We start from the raw sequence: 19,954 nt of genomic DNA on the forward strand, positions 1-19,954 counted from the left end.
ATGTAAAACTATATCACTTGTCCAAACATCTATATGTCTTCTGACGAAACATAATGTAAAACTATATCACATGTCAAAACATCTATATGTCTTCTGATGGAACACAATGTAAAACTATATACATGTCCAAGCAACTATATGTCTTCTGATGGAACACAACGTAAACTATATACATGTCCAAGCAACTATATGTCTTCTGATGGTACACAATGTAAAACTACATCACATGTCCAAGCAACTATATGTCTTCTGATGGTACACAATGTAAAACTACATCACATGTCCAAACAACTATATGTCTTCTGATGGAACACAACGTAAAACTATATCACTTGTCCAAACATCTATATGTCTTCTGATGGAACACAACGTAAACTATATACATGTCCAAACAACTATATGTCTTCTGATGGAACACAATGTAAAACTATATACATGTCCAAACAATTATATGTCTTCTGATGGAACACGACGTAAACTATATACATGTCCAAACATCTATATGTCTTCTGATGGAAAACAACGTAAAACTATATCACTTGTCCAAACAACTATATGTCTTCTGATGGAACACAACGTAAACTATATACATGTCCAAACAACTATATGTCTTCTGATGGAACACAATGTAAAACTATATACATGTCCAAACAATTATATGTCTTCTGATGGAACACGACGTAAACTATATACATGTCCAAACATCTATATGTCTTCTTATGGAAAACAACGTAAAACTATGTCACTTGTCCAAGCAACTATATGTCTTCTGATGGAACACATTGTAAAACTATATACATGTCCAAACAACTATATGTCTTCTGATGGAACACAACGTAAAACTATATCACTTGTCCAAACAACTATATGTCTTCTGATGGAACAGAACGTAAAACTATATCACTTGTCCAAGCAACTATATGTCTTCTGATGGAACACAACGTAAAACTATATCACTTGTCCAAACAACTATATGTCTTCTGATGGAACACAACGTAAAACTATATCACTTGTCCAAACAACTATATGTCTTCTGATGGAACAGAACGTAAAACTATATCACTTGTCCAAACAACTGTATGTTCTGATGGAACACAATGAAAAACTATATCACATGTCCAAACAACTATATGTCTTCTGATGGTACACAATGTAAAACTACATCACATGTCCAAACAACTATATGTCTTCTGATGGAACACAACGTAAACTATATACATGTCCAAACAACTATATGTCTTCTGATGGAACACAACGTAAAACTATATCACTTGTCACAACATCTATATGTCTTCTGATGGAACACAACGTAAACTATATACATGTCCAAACAACTATATGTCTTCTGATGGAACACAACGTAAACTATATCACTTGTCTAAACAACTGTATGTTCTGATGGAACACAATGTAAAACTATATACATGTCCAAACAACTATATGTCTTCTGATGGAACACAATGTAAAACTATATCACATGTCCAAACAACTATATGTCTTCTGATGGAACACAATGTAAAACTATATCACTTGTCCAAACATCTATATGTCTTCTGATTGAACAAAACGTAAAACTATATACATGTCCAAACAACTATATGTCTTCTGATGGAACACAACGTAAACTATATACATGTCCAAGCAACTATATGTCTTCTGATGGAACACAACGTAAACTATATACATGTCCAAACATCTATATGTCTTCTGATGGAACAAAACGTAAAACTATATCACTTGTTCAAACAACTATATGTCTTCTGATGGAACACAGTTATGTTGATAACAACTTTTTTAACTGTGTAAGGTTTTAACCATATCACTATACATTAATAATTGAAATTCTAAATATTTCAAAACATATTTAGATAGATATTATTGTTTGTTATATGTGTATCTGTTCACATTAAAGATCTATGGAAATAACACAGAAAGACAACACCTGAGACCACGGCCTCATATATTAGTGCACAAACCCACCATAAACAAAGACAAAACATATCAAATCAAAATAAAAAGATAACCTAAAAAGCTTCAGGAGAAATAAATTGCTTGTCTTACCTTGTTTACAATACTTCTGTCCTGTCGTTTTGTTACACTGTATCCTGGAAGATTCTACACAATGTACGCTACAGTTAATACCGTACCAGTTAGGTGTGCACCACACTAACATCTCCATTGTCACACTGCAAGACAAAACAAAGATAATTGTGATAAGATAATGAAATCAAAACGAGTAGAGGCTCAAATATACACCAAACAAACATCTCTATTGTAACACAGCAAGACAAAACAAAGAAAATAATGATAAAATGATAAAATAGAAGCAAATAGGGGCTCACATAGATATAACATAACCCCTTGATATTTCTTATTTCAAATGTGGTCAACTGTGATCTGGCTGTCTAAAATGAACTGACGTCCACCAAAATATAGTAAGAGAGTTTGTGATATAACTTTAACGTTAGCATATGGTTTCGAAAGTGATCAAGTGTGACCTTTGGCAATTAAACCATCAGCAATTAGCACCATAACGAATTATGTAGTAGAATTCGATGAAGTGACGTTATGTTATGCATATAGACTGAACTGTTTTTATTGTTGTATCTTTTTAGATGTTTTGTACACAAGCATTTGGCCTTAAATTGTCAATTGTGACTCTGTCTGACCTTTACCGCATTATTCTAGACCCATGATCAATAAACATTAACCAGTTATAATCTGATACGGTGATACTATGGTGTAAACATGAACTAAATCTATGTGACGGTCCTGAAATATCATGTTCACAATCCAAACCTAAATATCGTTTACTAGGAGGAGATATAATGGCTTACAAGAAGAATACCAAACCAATAAACGTATCGTTTTGTTGATATACATTCACACTGAACGTGGCATTATTTTCGTTGATTGACCAAGATTTACATTACGGGTTTCATGGATGAAGCAGAAGACGCTTACTCTTCCGGAACATTTGGTCTTATCCTCCTTGTTCTATTTTCAGGAGTCTCTGTGTAAATATTTCTGGTGTTCATGTTTTTCTCTAGTTTAATTGAATTTCATTTTTTATTATGATCATGTTACTGGTATTTTTTTATTGTCCCCCGACTCACCAAACCACACTTCCATCTTTTTTTATTGAGAAATTATCTGTGTTTCAAAGTCAGTACTAATAATGCTTTTCTTTACCGACACGGGGATTCACCAAAGGCTGGTTAATTATTGTGAATCAATTTTACTAAAAAATGAGTTATAATAAAGCTCGTATTGGCGTTTTGTTTACCTGACTACATGATGCATCACAATAACAGTTGGTGTTGCCTCGGCCAGGGAAATACTTGGTGTAATACTATGCGAAGACATCAGTTGATCTATGACTTCGTTGTGTTTCGTATCAGAATCTTGTACCTCAACGAACACACTAATCCTGCCCTGTTTCCATATAAAACGTATTTAAGTGAAACAATACATAGTCATATTTACATTTGTGAATTGCAAGCACGTAAAATATCAGTATATTATAGATTGTTAATTCTCACGTCTAGGCGAATACTAATGAAAATGGAGGTATATTGAGACGCAAAGCTGTGCTAGAAATACTAAACATAGATATACCAGACGTGCTACTGTCGGGTCTGGAGATTTGTTGTACACAGAAAGTCAATACCAGACATGGTACTGTCGGGTCTGGAGATGTGTTGTACACAGAATGTCAATACCAGACATGCTACTGTGTGTTGTACACAGAAAGTCAATACCAGACATGGTACTGTCGGGTCTGGAGATGTGTTGTACACAGAAAGTCAATACCGGACATGGTACTGTCGGGTCTGGAGATGTGTTGTACACAGAGAGTCAATACCAGACATGCTACTGTCGGGTCTGGAGTTGTGTTGTACACAGAAAGTCAATACCAGACATGGTACTGTCGGGTCTGGAGATGTGTTGTACACAGAAAGTCAATACCAGACATGGTACTGTCGGGTCTGGAGATGTGTTGTACACAGAATGTCAATACCAGACATGCTACTGTCGGGTCTGGAGATGTGTTGTACACAGAAAGTCAATACCAGACATGGTACTGTCGGGTCTGGAGTTGTGTTGTACACAGAAAGTCAATACCAGACATGGTACTGTCGGGTCTGGAGATGTGTTGTACACAGAAAGTCAATACCAGACATGCTACTGTCGGGTCTGGAGATGTGTTGTACACAGAAAGTCATTACCAGACATGCTAATGTCGGGTCTGGAGATGTGTTGTACACAGAAAGTCAATACCAGACATGGTACTGTCGGGTCTGGAGATGTGTTGTACACAGAAAGTCAATACCAGACATGGTACTGTCGGGTCTGGAGATGTGTTGTACACAGAAAGTCAATACCAGACATGGTACTGTCGGGTCTTGAGATGTGTTGTACACAGAAAGTCAATACCAGAAATGCTACTGTCGGGTCTGGAGATGTGTTGTACACAGAAAGTCAATACCAGACATGCTACTGTCGGGTCTGGAGATATAATTCTTTGTATACGTCCCTAGAAAGGCAATGCTAGATATATACTATACGTGTATTGGGAGTCCATGTCAGGCGTGTAGCATTCCCAAGGTATCCCGGCCAGGCATTCTATTTATTTGATTTATTTAACGGGTTTGTTGTCCACTATTACAGCCTTTCGGCCTTCCGGTCTTTCAGCGGACGAGAAAATATAGGGAAATGAGTAGGAGGGGAAAAGTGAAGCGATGGGAGAGAGTAGGATACAGGGATGGGGTAGAGAGATACCGTTTACGCTGATTGGTCTGTACTAAAACTATGATTTAGACGGCCACCAGCTGGCCTTATTTCAAACCTAACCTAACACTAAGCACATCGCACGAAGAGGACCGAGAGAGAGGGGTTGAGAATCTTACACTTGGTAAATTCCGATATGTCGATAGGATTTTGGAATTCCGTCAAAATTATTTAATAAATATTCCCTTATGCTAACCTAACCGTAACCTCTCGGTCGGCGTTATCACGCCTGCTCTTTTTCGAAAAGTCAGAGAGGGATCTTTATCGTGCGAGTTGGACATTTTAACACGGGCCACCATCTTAAGTCCCATCCGACGGAGTGTGGGTTAATGTCAGTTGTCGGTAAATTGCTAGTCTTGATCTGTTTTGTGTCTATACAGGTATAAATCGTCTTTCTATCTCTATATGCCATTCTTCACACTGTTCGCTTTATCAATGTCTATACTTTCTGTAAATCCGCACCGTTCCTTTCTTCGTGTAGCTGTTCCCTTTTCGGTTATATTTCGTGATTGTTAGTTAGTATTTGGAGAGGTTGGAGGTGTTAATAGGAGTTTACTGAGTGGTCAAAGAAATAGACTTGTTACGATGCAGCTTATTGGCCGAAGGAGCGTCATGAGATGATGTTAAACTTCCTGCGTTAAATGTAGCATTTCTACTGCTGTTAATGTCCAGTACGTACCCAGCGAGTCCAGACTAGGCGGGCGACCATCGGGCTTTCTGGCTTGGGAGTCCTGTTGTTTATGATATTGATATCGCCACATGTGTCTATTCTGTTGGCATTTGGAGTTGCAAGCGTTGTGATACACGGTGTATGGGTGCTGTTTATGCGAAAGATTTTTTTCTGTATAGATTTTTTTCGTACATATCGAGGTGTATACATATCTGTCATGATGATAACAACATTAAAATCTTATTTACCCAGGGTTACATATTTCTACAGATCTAATTTACAATATGGCCAAGCAGTAACGTATATACTGATATTACAGATAGATTTTCAATCAATTTTACATGGAAGAAGTAAATTATGAGAATTAAGATAATGCAGACATGAAATACAAAGAATACTTAAATATATAAAGATATCAGATAGTCATTTATAAATACTAAAATATATAACGACCCACACACTTCTAATCAAAATAGCGTAATGTATCACAGATATAGTCACTACAAAACGAAACATTCCTTAAAATATGTTTGAAAACAGCAACACTATCAGCATTTCTAAAATTTGCACTTACACCATATAATAAAACCGAACATATGTACACAAATGAACATAATATTTTTTTTTAAACAAATTTTTGACTTCAATATGAAAATATCGCGTTGCAATATTTAACAGAAATATGGATCTCACCTTCCTCCAATACAGATGCGAAATATTGGGTCACATTTGTCAGCATAATTGCAGTGTCCATGATGAGAATTTCCATCACAGCACTTCCGGTTACCCGCTGTTCCTCTGGACGTGCCATTAGGATTCGTGTAGGACTGGACTCGTAAAGCCACGAAGACATTCGGAACATCTCTCTAGATATATTAATTGTTAATCTGTTCTACATCGTTACGATAAATAGCATGCAAAACCTCATGGTTTTATCACATACCTTTTTATTCTATATCAGAACAGATCTATAACAATATCACTGTCTTGTTTCAAGTCAATGTGCACTAGCTGAACCAACAATCGGGCATTCAGTAAACCAACTGATCTTAAAATGTCAGTTTCAGGTGACGTCACTAGACAGGGGGTATCTCATACTATCATCAGTGATTAACAAATATATTTCACTCGGGTGTCAAATACAATTATATGAGTTACCGGTCTTCAGTGTTTGCTGACTTTGGAAATGAAACTTTACCATGGAATTGAAGGTTGCGTTACTAGTAAACAATCCTTTCAGGCTTTTGGTTTTGTGCTTTGTTTATACCGGATGTTATGATTTGTCAATTTTATAAGATATGTGTTCTCTCTTTTCATTGGTCTGCAAAAGTGTTATGTTGTGAAAATTCACAAAAATAGTCATATCATGTATCTCAGATCATTTTTATCTGGCTAGTCACTTATATTTAATAGAAAAATAATTTCAACCGTCCGATCAGTTGTAATGAGGTCGACATTATTTTATCTATTCAATACATGTCAACAGGTGGCGTGAAGGTAGGAAATATGGCGTGTGCCAATTCATCCTATTCGTATCCGAATCTACTTTCATGATATAGTACATGTATATTGTGACCGCCTAATGTAAGTATGGAAGATCATCAAATTGACCTGTTTTCACTATTATCTTATCGACATTTCATCTGACTACTTAATACCTCAGTGTACATAAGATCACACTACAACCGATCAGTCCCGTGAATTTGTTATCTAGAACACTGTACACCTCAAGTATACTGCACAATAGTACAGAAATATAAGCCCAGGGATACCTGATGTGGCGAATAAAATATTACAGGGATACCTGATGTGGCGAATAAAATATTAAAGGGATACCTGATGTGGCGAATAAAATATTAAAGGGATACCTGATGTGGCGAATAAAATATTACAGGGATACCTGATGTGGTGAATAATATATTACAGGGATACCTGATGTGGCGAATAAAATATTAAAGGGATACCTGATGTGGTGAATAAAATATTACAGGGATACCTGATGTGGTGGATGAAATATTACAGGGATACCTGATGTGGTGAATAAAATATTACAGGGATACCTGATGTGGTGAATAAAATATTACAGGGATACCTGATGTGGCGAATAAAATATTACAGGGATACCTGATGTGGCGAATAAAATATTACAGGGATACCTGATGTGGTGAATAATATATTACAGGGATACCTGATGTGGTTAATAAGATATTACAGGGATACCTGATGTGGTTAATAAAATATTACGGGGATAACTGATATGGTGAATAAAATATTACGGGGATACCTGGTGCGGTGAATAGAATATTACAGGGATACCTGATGTGGCGAATAAAATATTACAGGGATACCTGATGTGGTGAATAAAATATTACAGGGATACCTGATGTGGTGAATAATATATTACAGGGATACCTGATGTGGTTAATAAGATATTACAGGGATACCTGATGTGGTTAATAAAATATTACGGGGATAACTGATATGGTGAATAAAATATTACGGGGATACCTGGTGCGGTGAATAGAATATTACAGGGATACCTGATGTGGCGAATAAAATATTACAGGGATACCTGATGTGGTGAATAAAATATTACAGGGATACCTGATATGGTGAATAAAATATTACAGGGATACCTGATGTGGTTAATAAAATAAAAATATTACAGGGATACCGCATGTGGTGAATAAAATATTACAGGGATACCGCATGTGGTGAATAAAATATTACAGGGATACCGCATGTGGTGAATAATATATTACGGGGATACCTGATGTGGTGAATAAAATATTACAGGGATACCTGATGTGGTGAATAATATATTACAGGGATACCTGATGTGGTTAATAAGATATTACAGGGATACCTGATGTGGTTAATAAAATATTACGGGGATACCTGATATGGTGAATAAAATATTACGGGGATACCTGGTGTGGTGAATAGAATATTACAGGGATACCTAATGTGGCGAATAAAATATTACAGGGATACCTGATGTGGTGAATAAAATATTACAGGGATACCTGATGTGGTTAATAAAATAAAAGTATTACAGGGATACCGCATGTGGTGAATAAAATATTACAGGGATACCGCATGTGGTGAATAAAATATTACAGGGATACCGCATGTGGTGAATAATATATTACGGGGATACCTGATGTGGTGAATAAAATATTACAGGGATACCTGATGTGGTGAATAATATATTACAGGGATACCTGATGTGGTGAATAAAAAATTACGGGGATACCTGATGTGGTGAATAGAATATTACAGGGATACCTGATGTGGTTAATAAAATATTACAAGGATACCTGATGTGGTTAATAAAATATTACGGGGATACCTGATATGGTGAATAAAATATTACGGGGATACCTGATGTGGTGAATAAAATATTACAGGGATACCTGATGTGGCGAATAAAATATTACAGGGATACCTGATGTGGTGAATAAAATATTACAGGGATACCTGATATGGTGAATAAAATATTACAGGGATACCTGATGTGGTTAATAAAATAAAAATATTACAGGGATACCGCATGTGGTGAATAAAATATTACAGGGATACCGCATGTGGTGAATAAAATATTACAGGGATACCTGATGTGGTGAATAAAATATTACGGGCATACCTGATGTGAGGAAGTTGTGACGAATTGTCCAATCGGGGCTTTCATCAGATTTCCTATACTCGCTGTGTCGGTTGTCATCAACATGGATTCTATCTTGATGGCAAGTATCGGTTTGTTTTTGCATTTAAACGTAAACCAAAATGATTGCCTTCCTCTGAAATGAGAGTAGAAAAGACACGTGAAGATGCTAACACTCCGTAAGGCATGCCCTTTGTCCGTTGTCATGGGCATTCGTGTTAACATTACTTGTATTCCTATTTTGCCCTGAACTCAATTTAAATTAACATTCCGGTGGTATCTTGGTATGTTCTTTCTTATTCAGACCACATACAATATTCTCAAATTTCCTTTTTATACAATTAGAGATTTTAAACGTTGAACAAACATTTCATTTTTGACAGAATTTAGCAACCGAAAGACATTTCAAAAATGTTCTTACACAGCCCAAGGGCACTGAACTACATCGTGGCTTTACAGCTCAATAGACATGATTGGGAATACAACGATATCGACAAAAAGACAAATCTAATATATGTATAATGAACAGGTGTTAAAAATGATGTGTGATGTTTCCAACTGTTATGGCAAGGTAAAATCTATGCAATGTACATGTACCAATCAGAATTAAAATTTCCTTAGAAACTATATAAAATTTATCATTGAAAACATAACAGAAAAACACTGCCTAATGTTAAAAGTGAGCATATTCTTTGAAATACTGGTCTAACAGCATGTCCCCGCTAACACTGTATTGATGTACCAATAACCTTACCCATTTGTTCCCCACAAAGTCGTGTTTCCGTACACCAACGAACTCGGACACAGATGTGTTTTCACAATTGTCCTGAGTCCTGTCTGGAAGTGACCACGATGGGAAGAAGTGACCGAAGACTTAAATTGTATTACAGCTGGACCTACAAATGAAAATATGTCAATCAAAGCTTTTTCTAGTGCATTTAATTCTGTGAGGGCCATGGCACCAATTAGTATGAGGTGAAAAATTCTGAATGTATGTTATACGCATATAGCAGGGTCACAGCACTTTTATGTGTTTTCTCGAATTAAGAAGTACCATTAAAGAAACAGCTTGATTTTATAGGAAGCTTATATTTATGCTGAATGATGTCACTAAAGGTTTAATCATCTTTATTCCCACGTTGTCATTATATGCCTTGCAGGTAGAACGTAAGAACTGTATTGGATTTCCCATTACATGGCTGTGGTTCCCCTTTAATGCTTCTTTTGAAACTACCTCGTATCTCTTGCTGCTGATCATCCTAAGCTCCGACATACCAAAGTCGTCATGTTAAGAGCGATATGAAATCGGTGACCGCGAATGATGGGGCTACTAGCACTTTTATAGTGTTATCACAATGGAAAAACATTACTTGATCTCGGTAACACGTGACATTTTTTGTGGATTGTTGAAACTCTTATTGCAATGAATAACTCAGGTGTGTAACTGTGAGCTTTGTTATCAATATAAAAGAAAACAATGTTTAGAGACCTGATACACTAAAATACTAACTGGCAGTACACCTACCAGGAGTTTTACAAGAGAGCGTTCCGGTATTCCTATCACACATAAGGAATCTTGTTTTTGATGAAGGACAAAGGTTGGATGCAATCCTCCACACTTTGATGACTATATGCAGTCTGAAAACATATCAGGAACAAAGTTATTCATTTCACATGATATGCCTTGTCTAAAGTTACAATATATCATTATCCTCCCTTTCCTGAGTGCCAGTAAACCATTATGTATATCGATTGACGATATCCCATCTCCTGTGTTGAATGACAATATTCTACTTCCTGTCTCGACCGGCAGTATTACTAACTAAAGTTACTAAAGTAACTGACTAAAGTGGCAATACCATTTCTTGTTTAAAGTGACAATATAATTTCCTGTCTCGAGTTGACAATATAACTTCCTATCTCGAGGTGACAATATAATTTCCTGTCTCGAGGTGACAATATCATTTCCTGTCTCGAGGTGACAATATAATTTCCTGTCTCGAGGTGACAATGTATTAAATCTTATATGGAGTCATAATGAACTAGAAGAAATTATCAAAATGGACAGTGGTCATCGAAAGCCTCCGGTCAGGTTTGCGAGAAAGTTCCGTATAAGAGTTCATCTTTCCCTTATAATGAGCAGACAGAAGGTTTTCATTATAAGATTTATGTCTTACGTTGTCCTGTTGGAAAAGGTGATAGGGTATACTGATTTTGACGAGTTGCTCGCACCGGGCTGTAACCGCCTTACAGCTTCGAAACGTGCAATAGGTTCTGACTTTCTATTGCCGTCTTGGTCTGAAACAACAGCAACTATTCTCACATTCTGAAACAAACATTGTCAAAGGAACAAAAGTTACGATTTTTTGGTCTAAGTTAAATATCACACAGCCAACAGATTTAGTTAATATCTTACTATCATTAATCAAATATCACTCAGTCAACAGATTTAGTTAATATCTTACTATCATCCATCAAATATCACCGAGTCATCAGTTAATATCTTACTATCATCCATCAAATATCACTGAGTCATCAGTTAATAGCTTACTATCATCCATCAAATATCACTCAGTCTACAGATTTAGTTAATATCTTACTATCATCCATCAAATATCACTCAGTCATCAGTTAATATCTTACTATCATCCATCAAATATCACTCAGTCAACAGTTAATATCTTACTATCATCCATCAAATATCACTCAGTCATCAGTTAATATCTTACTATCATCCATCAAATATCACTCGGTCTACAGATTTAGTTAATATCTTACTATCATCTATCAAATATCACTCAGTCATCAGTTAATATCTTACTATCATCTATCAAATATCACTCAGTCATCAGTTAATAGCTTACTATCATCCATCAAATATCACTCAGTCTACACATTTAGTTAATATCTTACTATCATCCATCAAATATCACTCGGTCTACAGATTTAGTTAATATCTCACTATCATCAACTGGCTTTCAACGTCTATCACGTGTGCAGAAATTTTCGTTATACGTTTAAGAAAAAATAATCATATTAAAAGAATTAAAAAAGAGAATTTAGAAATCCTAATATTTCAATATGCAAATGATACATTTCTTCTTCCTTGCTGCGGGGGATAAATTTATTCTACTATATATAGAATTTGATGGAAGCTTAAATGATTTTACCAAACTGAATTTCAGTGCAAAAAGATGTAAACATTGAAAAGTTCTAATCAATACGTAATGATGAAAATAATAATACCTCCTATTGGTCAATTCATATTACCAAGTGATATCCCAATTTGATCATGTGTTTATATCCCTCCCGGACCCAAGCGAAATGGTGATTAAACGTTTTGAACTTTTTATAGAAAACAACAAATGGAATCAAAAGAAACGTTGTTTTTCAAAACTTTAGTACAATACAAAATATTTCATTTGTGTGTCACATAGCACAGTACAAAATGGTAACAATAATAGAGATGGCGGATTGAACATGGTTAATATGAATGTTTTCATTGACGCTATCAAACTGTGATGGGTTCGCAGACTTATACAGTAGCGAAGGGAAACGGAATTAATTTTTAAAAATCTTGATCAAAAATAATATATATTAAAGTATCGTAATATATGTGCAGACAACTTCTGGATAGATGCGTTCAAAGCTTGATACAAATTCAAAAGAAATAAATGAATTTCATGAAAGATAAATCTTATCCTAAATTATTTTGAGTAACAAAATATAACTTTTGCAGGTAAAGATGTGTTCTATCTATGATTGTATAAATGAGGAATATACAGAAAATTTCCTTTTATACTTTTCAGAAGAAATATCAGCATCACAAAGTTTGTTCAGGTTCATGGATTAATATTTTCAATTCGCTTCATGTGATAAAAAGGATCTTAAACTTGTTTCCATTTGTTCTGTGATTAATGAATCATCTCACGATTCTTTTATCTAGCTTTTCAAAGGCTGGCTTAAATGAAAAGTCTTAGACTCGTTGTCAAAGTCACATATATGGAAACCCTTGTAAGATCCTTTACGCTTTTTTATATTGGACTTATTTACATTTGAATATATATACGTATCAATGATATCCTTCTTTATTGTACATCTCCAGATATTTATTACGTTCACCATTTATCTACAAAACCATAAATTGCACATATTTGTAAAGTTCTTCATTTGTGTACCTTTAACTTTCGATATTTTGTATGATTTTACCTGTAACACCTGATATTATACGTATATATGTATACCGTTCATCATTTCCAAACTAACGAGCATCAAATACGTCCAGCTTCATATCACACAAAGAAATGAGATCACTATACAACTATACAACGAATTGCGCAGTGCAATCTGATTGGGACCTACTCAGTATTTATTGGGATAAAACTGTTTGATTCCAGGGTGAAGGGGGGTTGCCAAAATGCCAAAAAACGAAGGGAAAAAATAAAAAGTAAAAATTTCATGACATGATTGTCGTTAATTATGACAAGTGGAACAGGATGTACACATATATTTTTTGGCTGTTCCCGTATTTGAACTTTAATGTCACTACTTGGTTTATTTCGGATTACGAAATTTGTGTGTGTCTGTCTGTACATTACACTATTACAGATAGTCACCCAAATTGACGGTATCCCATCAGGTTTCAGTTCATTGTTTAAATATACTACAAAATATTCACATCAGATACTAATATCCTCTATTAGATCGAGGTGAAATATCACACACGTATCTTTACAGGATATTTTTCTTTCGATAAAGAAAATGTGATGTTATCTTGAATTATGTTATAAACATTCATAAAGTATAAATATCATGACCTACATAAAAGGTCTACTAACCTGATTCCAAGTATTCAGGTTTCCCGAAACTTTGGTGTTTGGGGTCACTTTACGTATATTTGCTGAGTCGATACTGTTGGTGTTTTTCAATGATCTGGTTTTTAAATTCAGTATCGTTGAATTGCCAGTACTAAAATGTTTCAAAACACAAATATAATATTAACAATACGATCTGTAACAGTATATACAGGTATTGATGACAAAGGTCAAACAATTACAATGTAGTAGATGATACAGCGGCCACCTATTATTAGAAACCCATCTCTTATTAATACCAGTTACAACGACAAGAAGGATTCTAGCGCAAGTATGTTGAAGCAAAAAATCTCCGAAATTATTACAAACCATGCCTTAGGTGTTATATTACTTGACCCAAAACACTTACACTGCACGATTTCAAAATGTTCAGTTCAATTATCTTATGTTTACAGCTGATTGAACAACGTTAACACAGGAATATTTGTATTTTCACAACCGTGTTTAGGACTCTGAGTAAAATACGTAAAATACAATCGGATTTAAATTAACAAAAACAAAAACGTTTTTCCAATAACTGAAATAATAGACCAGGCTGTGAGTCGTGTTTCCCTAATAATAACTGTAGGCTTACCTTGTGTACAAATTGATATCAAAGACAGTGTCGCACTGTCCATTCCAAAGTTTTCCTTTTCCGTTACCTCCCCTATCGCATGGTTCAAGGTTATGATTCCTGTACAACTTCCCAGATGGGTTTGTGAAGTTGACGATTTCGAGCGAAACCTTAAAGGTTGCCGCCGACAACTACAATGATGTAAATACAGATCGTTAAGACAACCGAAGTAAAGACAGGTAAACATACAGTAATTAGTAAGTGTTTTTACTTACCTGTGGTTGAAACAGAATGAAGAAGGAGACGACTTTATAGAGAACCATGATGTTCTTCCGCCACCAAGATACATATATGCATTTGTGTAACGGCAATGGCTGCCGCCCTATGTATACAGTAATGGTGTTATCTCGGCGATAACAGGTGTCGTCTGTGGGTACATTGTACTTAATGATAAACTCAATATTATATCTAATTGTATTTGAAATTACGTCCACGTCCCGTTGTATTATTTATTTATTGAATTCGTATATGCAAATGTGTAAAAAAAAAAAAAAAAAAAGCAAGGTAATACATTATAATATTAATCCGAATTCAATCAAACTCACGAATACCAACATGTCAACATAAACATACTCAAATACAATAACACTAAAGCAAAATATCAACAAAAGATTTACACGGAGACTCTTTAATAAGTACAAGGAGAATAAGACCAAGTGTTCCGGATGAGTAAGAACTTCTGTTTCATCAATGGCACCCAACATGTTAACCTTGGCACTTTCTCAAAAGAGAACAATCTATGTAAAGACGGAACCAACAACTAAAAAGTTGATTCCGAAAAATGACAACCCAACACAGACGTTGTGCCTTGACATTTAATTATCAACGTGATGCTTTCTAAACGCATTCTGAAAAACTTCCATTAATTGGTTGTAATAACACTGACAGCAATGAGAAATAATCACCATCATTATGATACCAGTGTGAAATAGTCACCATCATTATGATACCAGACAGAAATAATCACCATCATTATGATACCAGTGAGAAATAATCACCATCATTATGATACCAGTGAGAAATAATCACCATCATTATGATACCAGTGAGAAATAGTCACCATCATTATGATACCAGTGTGAAATAGTCACCATCATTATGATACCAGACAGAAATAATCACCATCATTATGATACCAGACAGAAATAATCACCATCATTATGATACCAGTGAGAAATAGTCACCATCATTATGATACCCGTGAGAAATAATCACCATCATTATGATACCAGACAGAAATAATCACCATCATTATGATACCATGATCACCATCATTATGATACCAGTGAGAAATAATCACCATCATTATGATACCAGTGAGAAATAATCACCATCATTATGATACCAGACAGAAATAGCATCATTATGATACTAGACAGAAATAATCACCATCATTATGATACCAGTGAGAAATAATCACCATCATTATGATACCAGACAGAAATAATCACCATCATTATGATACCAGTGAGAAATAATCACCATCATTATGATACCAGTGAGAAATAATCACCTTCATTATGATACCAGTAAGTAATAATCACCATCATTATGATACCAGTGAGAAATAATCACCATCATTATGATACCAGACAGAAATAGAAATAATCACCATCATTATGATGAAATAATCACCATCATTATGATACCAGTGAGAAATAATCACCATCATTATGATTCCCGTGAGAAATAATCACCATCATTATGATACCAGACAGAAATAATCACCATCATTATGATACCAGACAGAAATAATCACCATCATTATGATACCAGACAGAAATAATCACCATCATTATGATACCCGTGAGAAATAATCACCATCATTATGATACCAGACAGAAATAATCACCATCATTATGATACCAGTGAGAAATAATCACCATCATTATGATACCAGACAGAAATAATCACCATCATTATGATACCAGTGAGAAATAATCACCATCATTATGATACCAGTGAGAAATAATCACCATCATTATGATACCAGTGAGAAATAATCACCATCATTATGATACCAGTGAGAAATAATCACCATCATTATGATACCAGTGAGAAATAACCACCATCATTATGATACCAGACAGAAATAATCACCATCATTATGATACCAGTGAGAAATAATCACCATCATTATGATACCAGTGAGAAATAATCACCATCATTATGATACCAGACAGAAATAATCACCATCATTATGATACCAGTAAGAAATCATCACCATCATTATGATACCAGACAGAAATAATCACCATCATTATGATACCAGACAGAAATAATCACCATCATTATGATACCAGACAGAAATAATCACCATCATTATGATACCAGACAGAAATAATCACCATCATTATGATACCAGTGAGAAATAATCACCATCATTATGATACCAGACAGAAATAATCACCATCATTATGATACCAGTGAGAAATAATCACCATCATTATGATACCAGTGAGAAATAATCACCATCATTATGATACCAGACAGAAATAATCACCATCATTATGATACCATGAGAAATAATCACCATCATTATGATACCAGACAGAAATAATCACCATCATTATGATACCAGTGAGAAATAATCACCATCATTATGATACCAGTGAGAAATAATCACCATCATTATGATACCAGACAGAAATAATCACCATCATTAAGATACCAGAGAGAATTAATCACCATCATTATGATACCAGTGAAAGAAATAATCACCATCATTATGATACCAGTGAGAAATAATCACCATCATTATGATACCAGACAGAAATAATCACCATCATTATGATACCAGACAGAAATAATCACCATCATTATGATACCAGTAAGAAATAGTCACCATCATTATGATACCAGACAGAAATAATCACCATCATTATGATACCAGTGAGAAATAATCACCATCATTATGATACCAGACAGAAATAATCACCATCATTATGATACCAGACAGAAATAGTCACCATCATTATGATACCAGACAGAAATAATCACCATCATTATGATACCAGTGAGAAATAATCACCATCATTATGATACCAGACAGAAATAATCACCATCATTATGATACCAGACAGAAATAATCACCATCATTATGATACCAGACAGAAATAATCACCATCGTTATGATACCAGACAGAAATAATCACCATCATTATGATACCAGACAGAAATAATCACCATCATTATGATACCAGACAGAAATAATCACCATCATTATGATACCAGTGAGAAATAATCACCATCATTATGATACCAGACAGAAATAATCACCATCATTATGATACCAGACAGAAATAATCACCATCATTATGATACCAGTGAGAAATAATCACCATCATTATGATACCAGTGAGAAATAATCACCATCATTATGATACCAGACAGAAATAATCACCATCATTATGATACCAGACAGAAATAATCACCATCATTATGATACCAGACAGAAATAATCACCATCATTATGATACCAGTGAGAAATTATCACCATCATTATGATACCAGTGTGAAATAATCACCATCATTATGATACCAGACAGAAATAATCACCATCATTATGATACCAGACAGAAATAATCACCATCATTATGATACCAGACAGAAATAATCACCATCATTATGATACCAGACAGAAATAATCACCATCATTATGATACCAGACAGAAATAATCACCATCATTATGATACCAGTAAGAAATCATCACCATCATTATGATACCAGACAGAAATAATCACCATCATTATGATACCAGACAGAAATAATCACCATCATTATGATACCAGTAAGAAATCATCACCATCATTATGATACCAGACAGAAATAGCATCATTATGATACTAGACAGAAATAATCACCATCATTATGATACCAGTGAGAAATAATCACCATCATTATGATACCAGTAAGAAATCATCACCATCATTATGATACCAGACAGAAATAATCACCATCATTATGATACCAGTGAGAAATAACCACCATCATTATGATACCAGACAGAAATAATCACCATCATTATGATACCAGTGTGAAATAGTCACCATCATTATGATACCAGTGAGAAATAGTCACCATCATTATGATACCAGTGTGAAATAGTCACCATCATTATGATACCAGTGAGAAATAATCACCATCATTATGATACCAGTAAGAAATCATCACCATCATTATGATACCAGACAGAAATAATCACCATCATTATGATACCAGTGAAATAATCACCATCATTATGATACCAGTGTGAAATAGTCACCATCATTATGATACCAGTGTGAAATAGTCACCATCATTATGATACCAGTGTGAAATAGTCACCATCATTATGATACCAGTGTGAAATAGTCACTATCATTATGATATGATTAGAATATGTATGTATTATTTAAACTTTCATCAAAAGGCGCTATTCACTTATATCTATTGTACAACCTTCGGAATTTTTGGGTAATATACACTGCATGTGCCCGAGGTGTACGTTAGATCCAGTAGAATAGCGCCATGGTTTAGATTATACACATAAGCTTGATTTTCTTCTACAATTATCAGATACATATGAAGTATACGAAATTGACGAATCTCAGAAGGACCTAATATCTGTATGATGCAGTTCAATTCAATATTAGACACTTCTGTATCAGATCTAGATTTGTATTCAAATGTTCCATTCACTTGTGTTTCTTTTGTGCAATTTTACGGTTAACCTGTCACCACTTTGGTCCTGATTCGAGAACAAAGAAGATACTGATGTTCAATAAATGGATCTTATTCTGGTCAAAAGTTTCATCGAAGATTTTTTAAAAGATGTAAGTCTATTGATAGAAATTTGAGGAAGGTTTGATATAAGTCATGCTTAAACGTTAAATTTGTCCTGTGTGGCCATACGAGCAAGGCATGCTATATAAATATATAATAAATACATATATATGATCAATACAATTGTTAACTATTGTCCGCGGAGTGTGACGTGCAATTGTTTTTGTTGCGATCACATATATGTTCAGTGTCTACAGTGCAAAACATACATAGGTTGATATAAAACATTTTTCATATTTCTTATCACCATCTTACATACAACAACTTGGGGTGTTTTTGTCCGTTATTAATGGCCTTTGGCGTCCATCGGCCGAAGGAATTATAGAGACACATAAATTTACACCACCGCTCTCGATTTAGATTTATAACTTTGTATTTGTTTTAAGTTCTATGTATGTGATGCGATTTATGTAATATTTGTGTCTTGATAAAGGGGCAGGTTGTCTCGATAATTTGACAATTCGTTTGTCCGTACTGTTGCTATTACCTCGTTGATCATATATCTATTCCAGTAATA

General features: G+C 34.6%; 1 protein-coding gene across 1 annotated transcript in view; it reads right to left on the reverse strand.

The window, feature by feature from the left end:
- Positions 1-14,875, reverse strand: part of LOC132549625 (neurogenic locus notch homolog protein 1-like) — a 32,078-nt gene extending 17,203 nt beyond the window's left edge. Inside the window, exons 1-8 of the mRNA XM_060213572.1 lie at positions 14,828-14,875; positions 14,574-14,743; positions 13,964-14,093; positions 11,303-11,451; positions 10,651-10,763; positions 9,880-10,021; positions 6,155-6,327; positions 2,062-2,196 (exon numbers count right to left, since the gene is read on the reverse strand). Coding sequence (XP_060069555.1) covers positions 2,062-2,196; positions 6,155-6,327; positions 9,880-10,021; positions 10,651-10,763; positions 11,303-11,451; positions 13,964-14,093; positions 14,574-14,743; positions 14,828-14,875 — 1,060 coding nt within the window. The remainder of the gene's footprint in view (positions 1-2,061; positions 2,197-6,154; positions 6,328-9,879; positions 10,022-10,650; positions 10,764-11,302; positions 11,452-13,963; positions 14,094-14,573; positions 14,744-14,827) is intronic.
- Between the last annotated feature and the right edge of the window lie 5,079 nt (positions 14,876-19,954).

Source organism: Ylistrum balloti, unplaced genomic scaffold (assembly GCF_031769215.1).
Source record: "Ylistrum balloti isolate Yb309-2 unplaced genomic scaffold, AGI_CSIRO_Ybal_v1 Utg370070, whole genome shotgun sequence".
NCBI classification, from domain to species: Eukaryota; Metazoa; Mollusca; class Bivalvia; order Pectinida; family Pectinidae; genus Ylistrum; species Ylistrum balloti.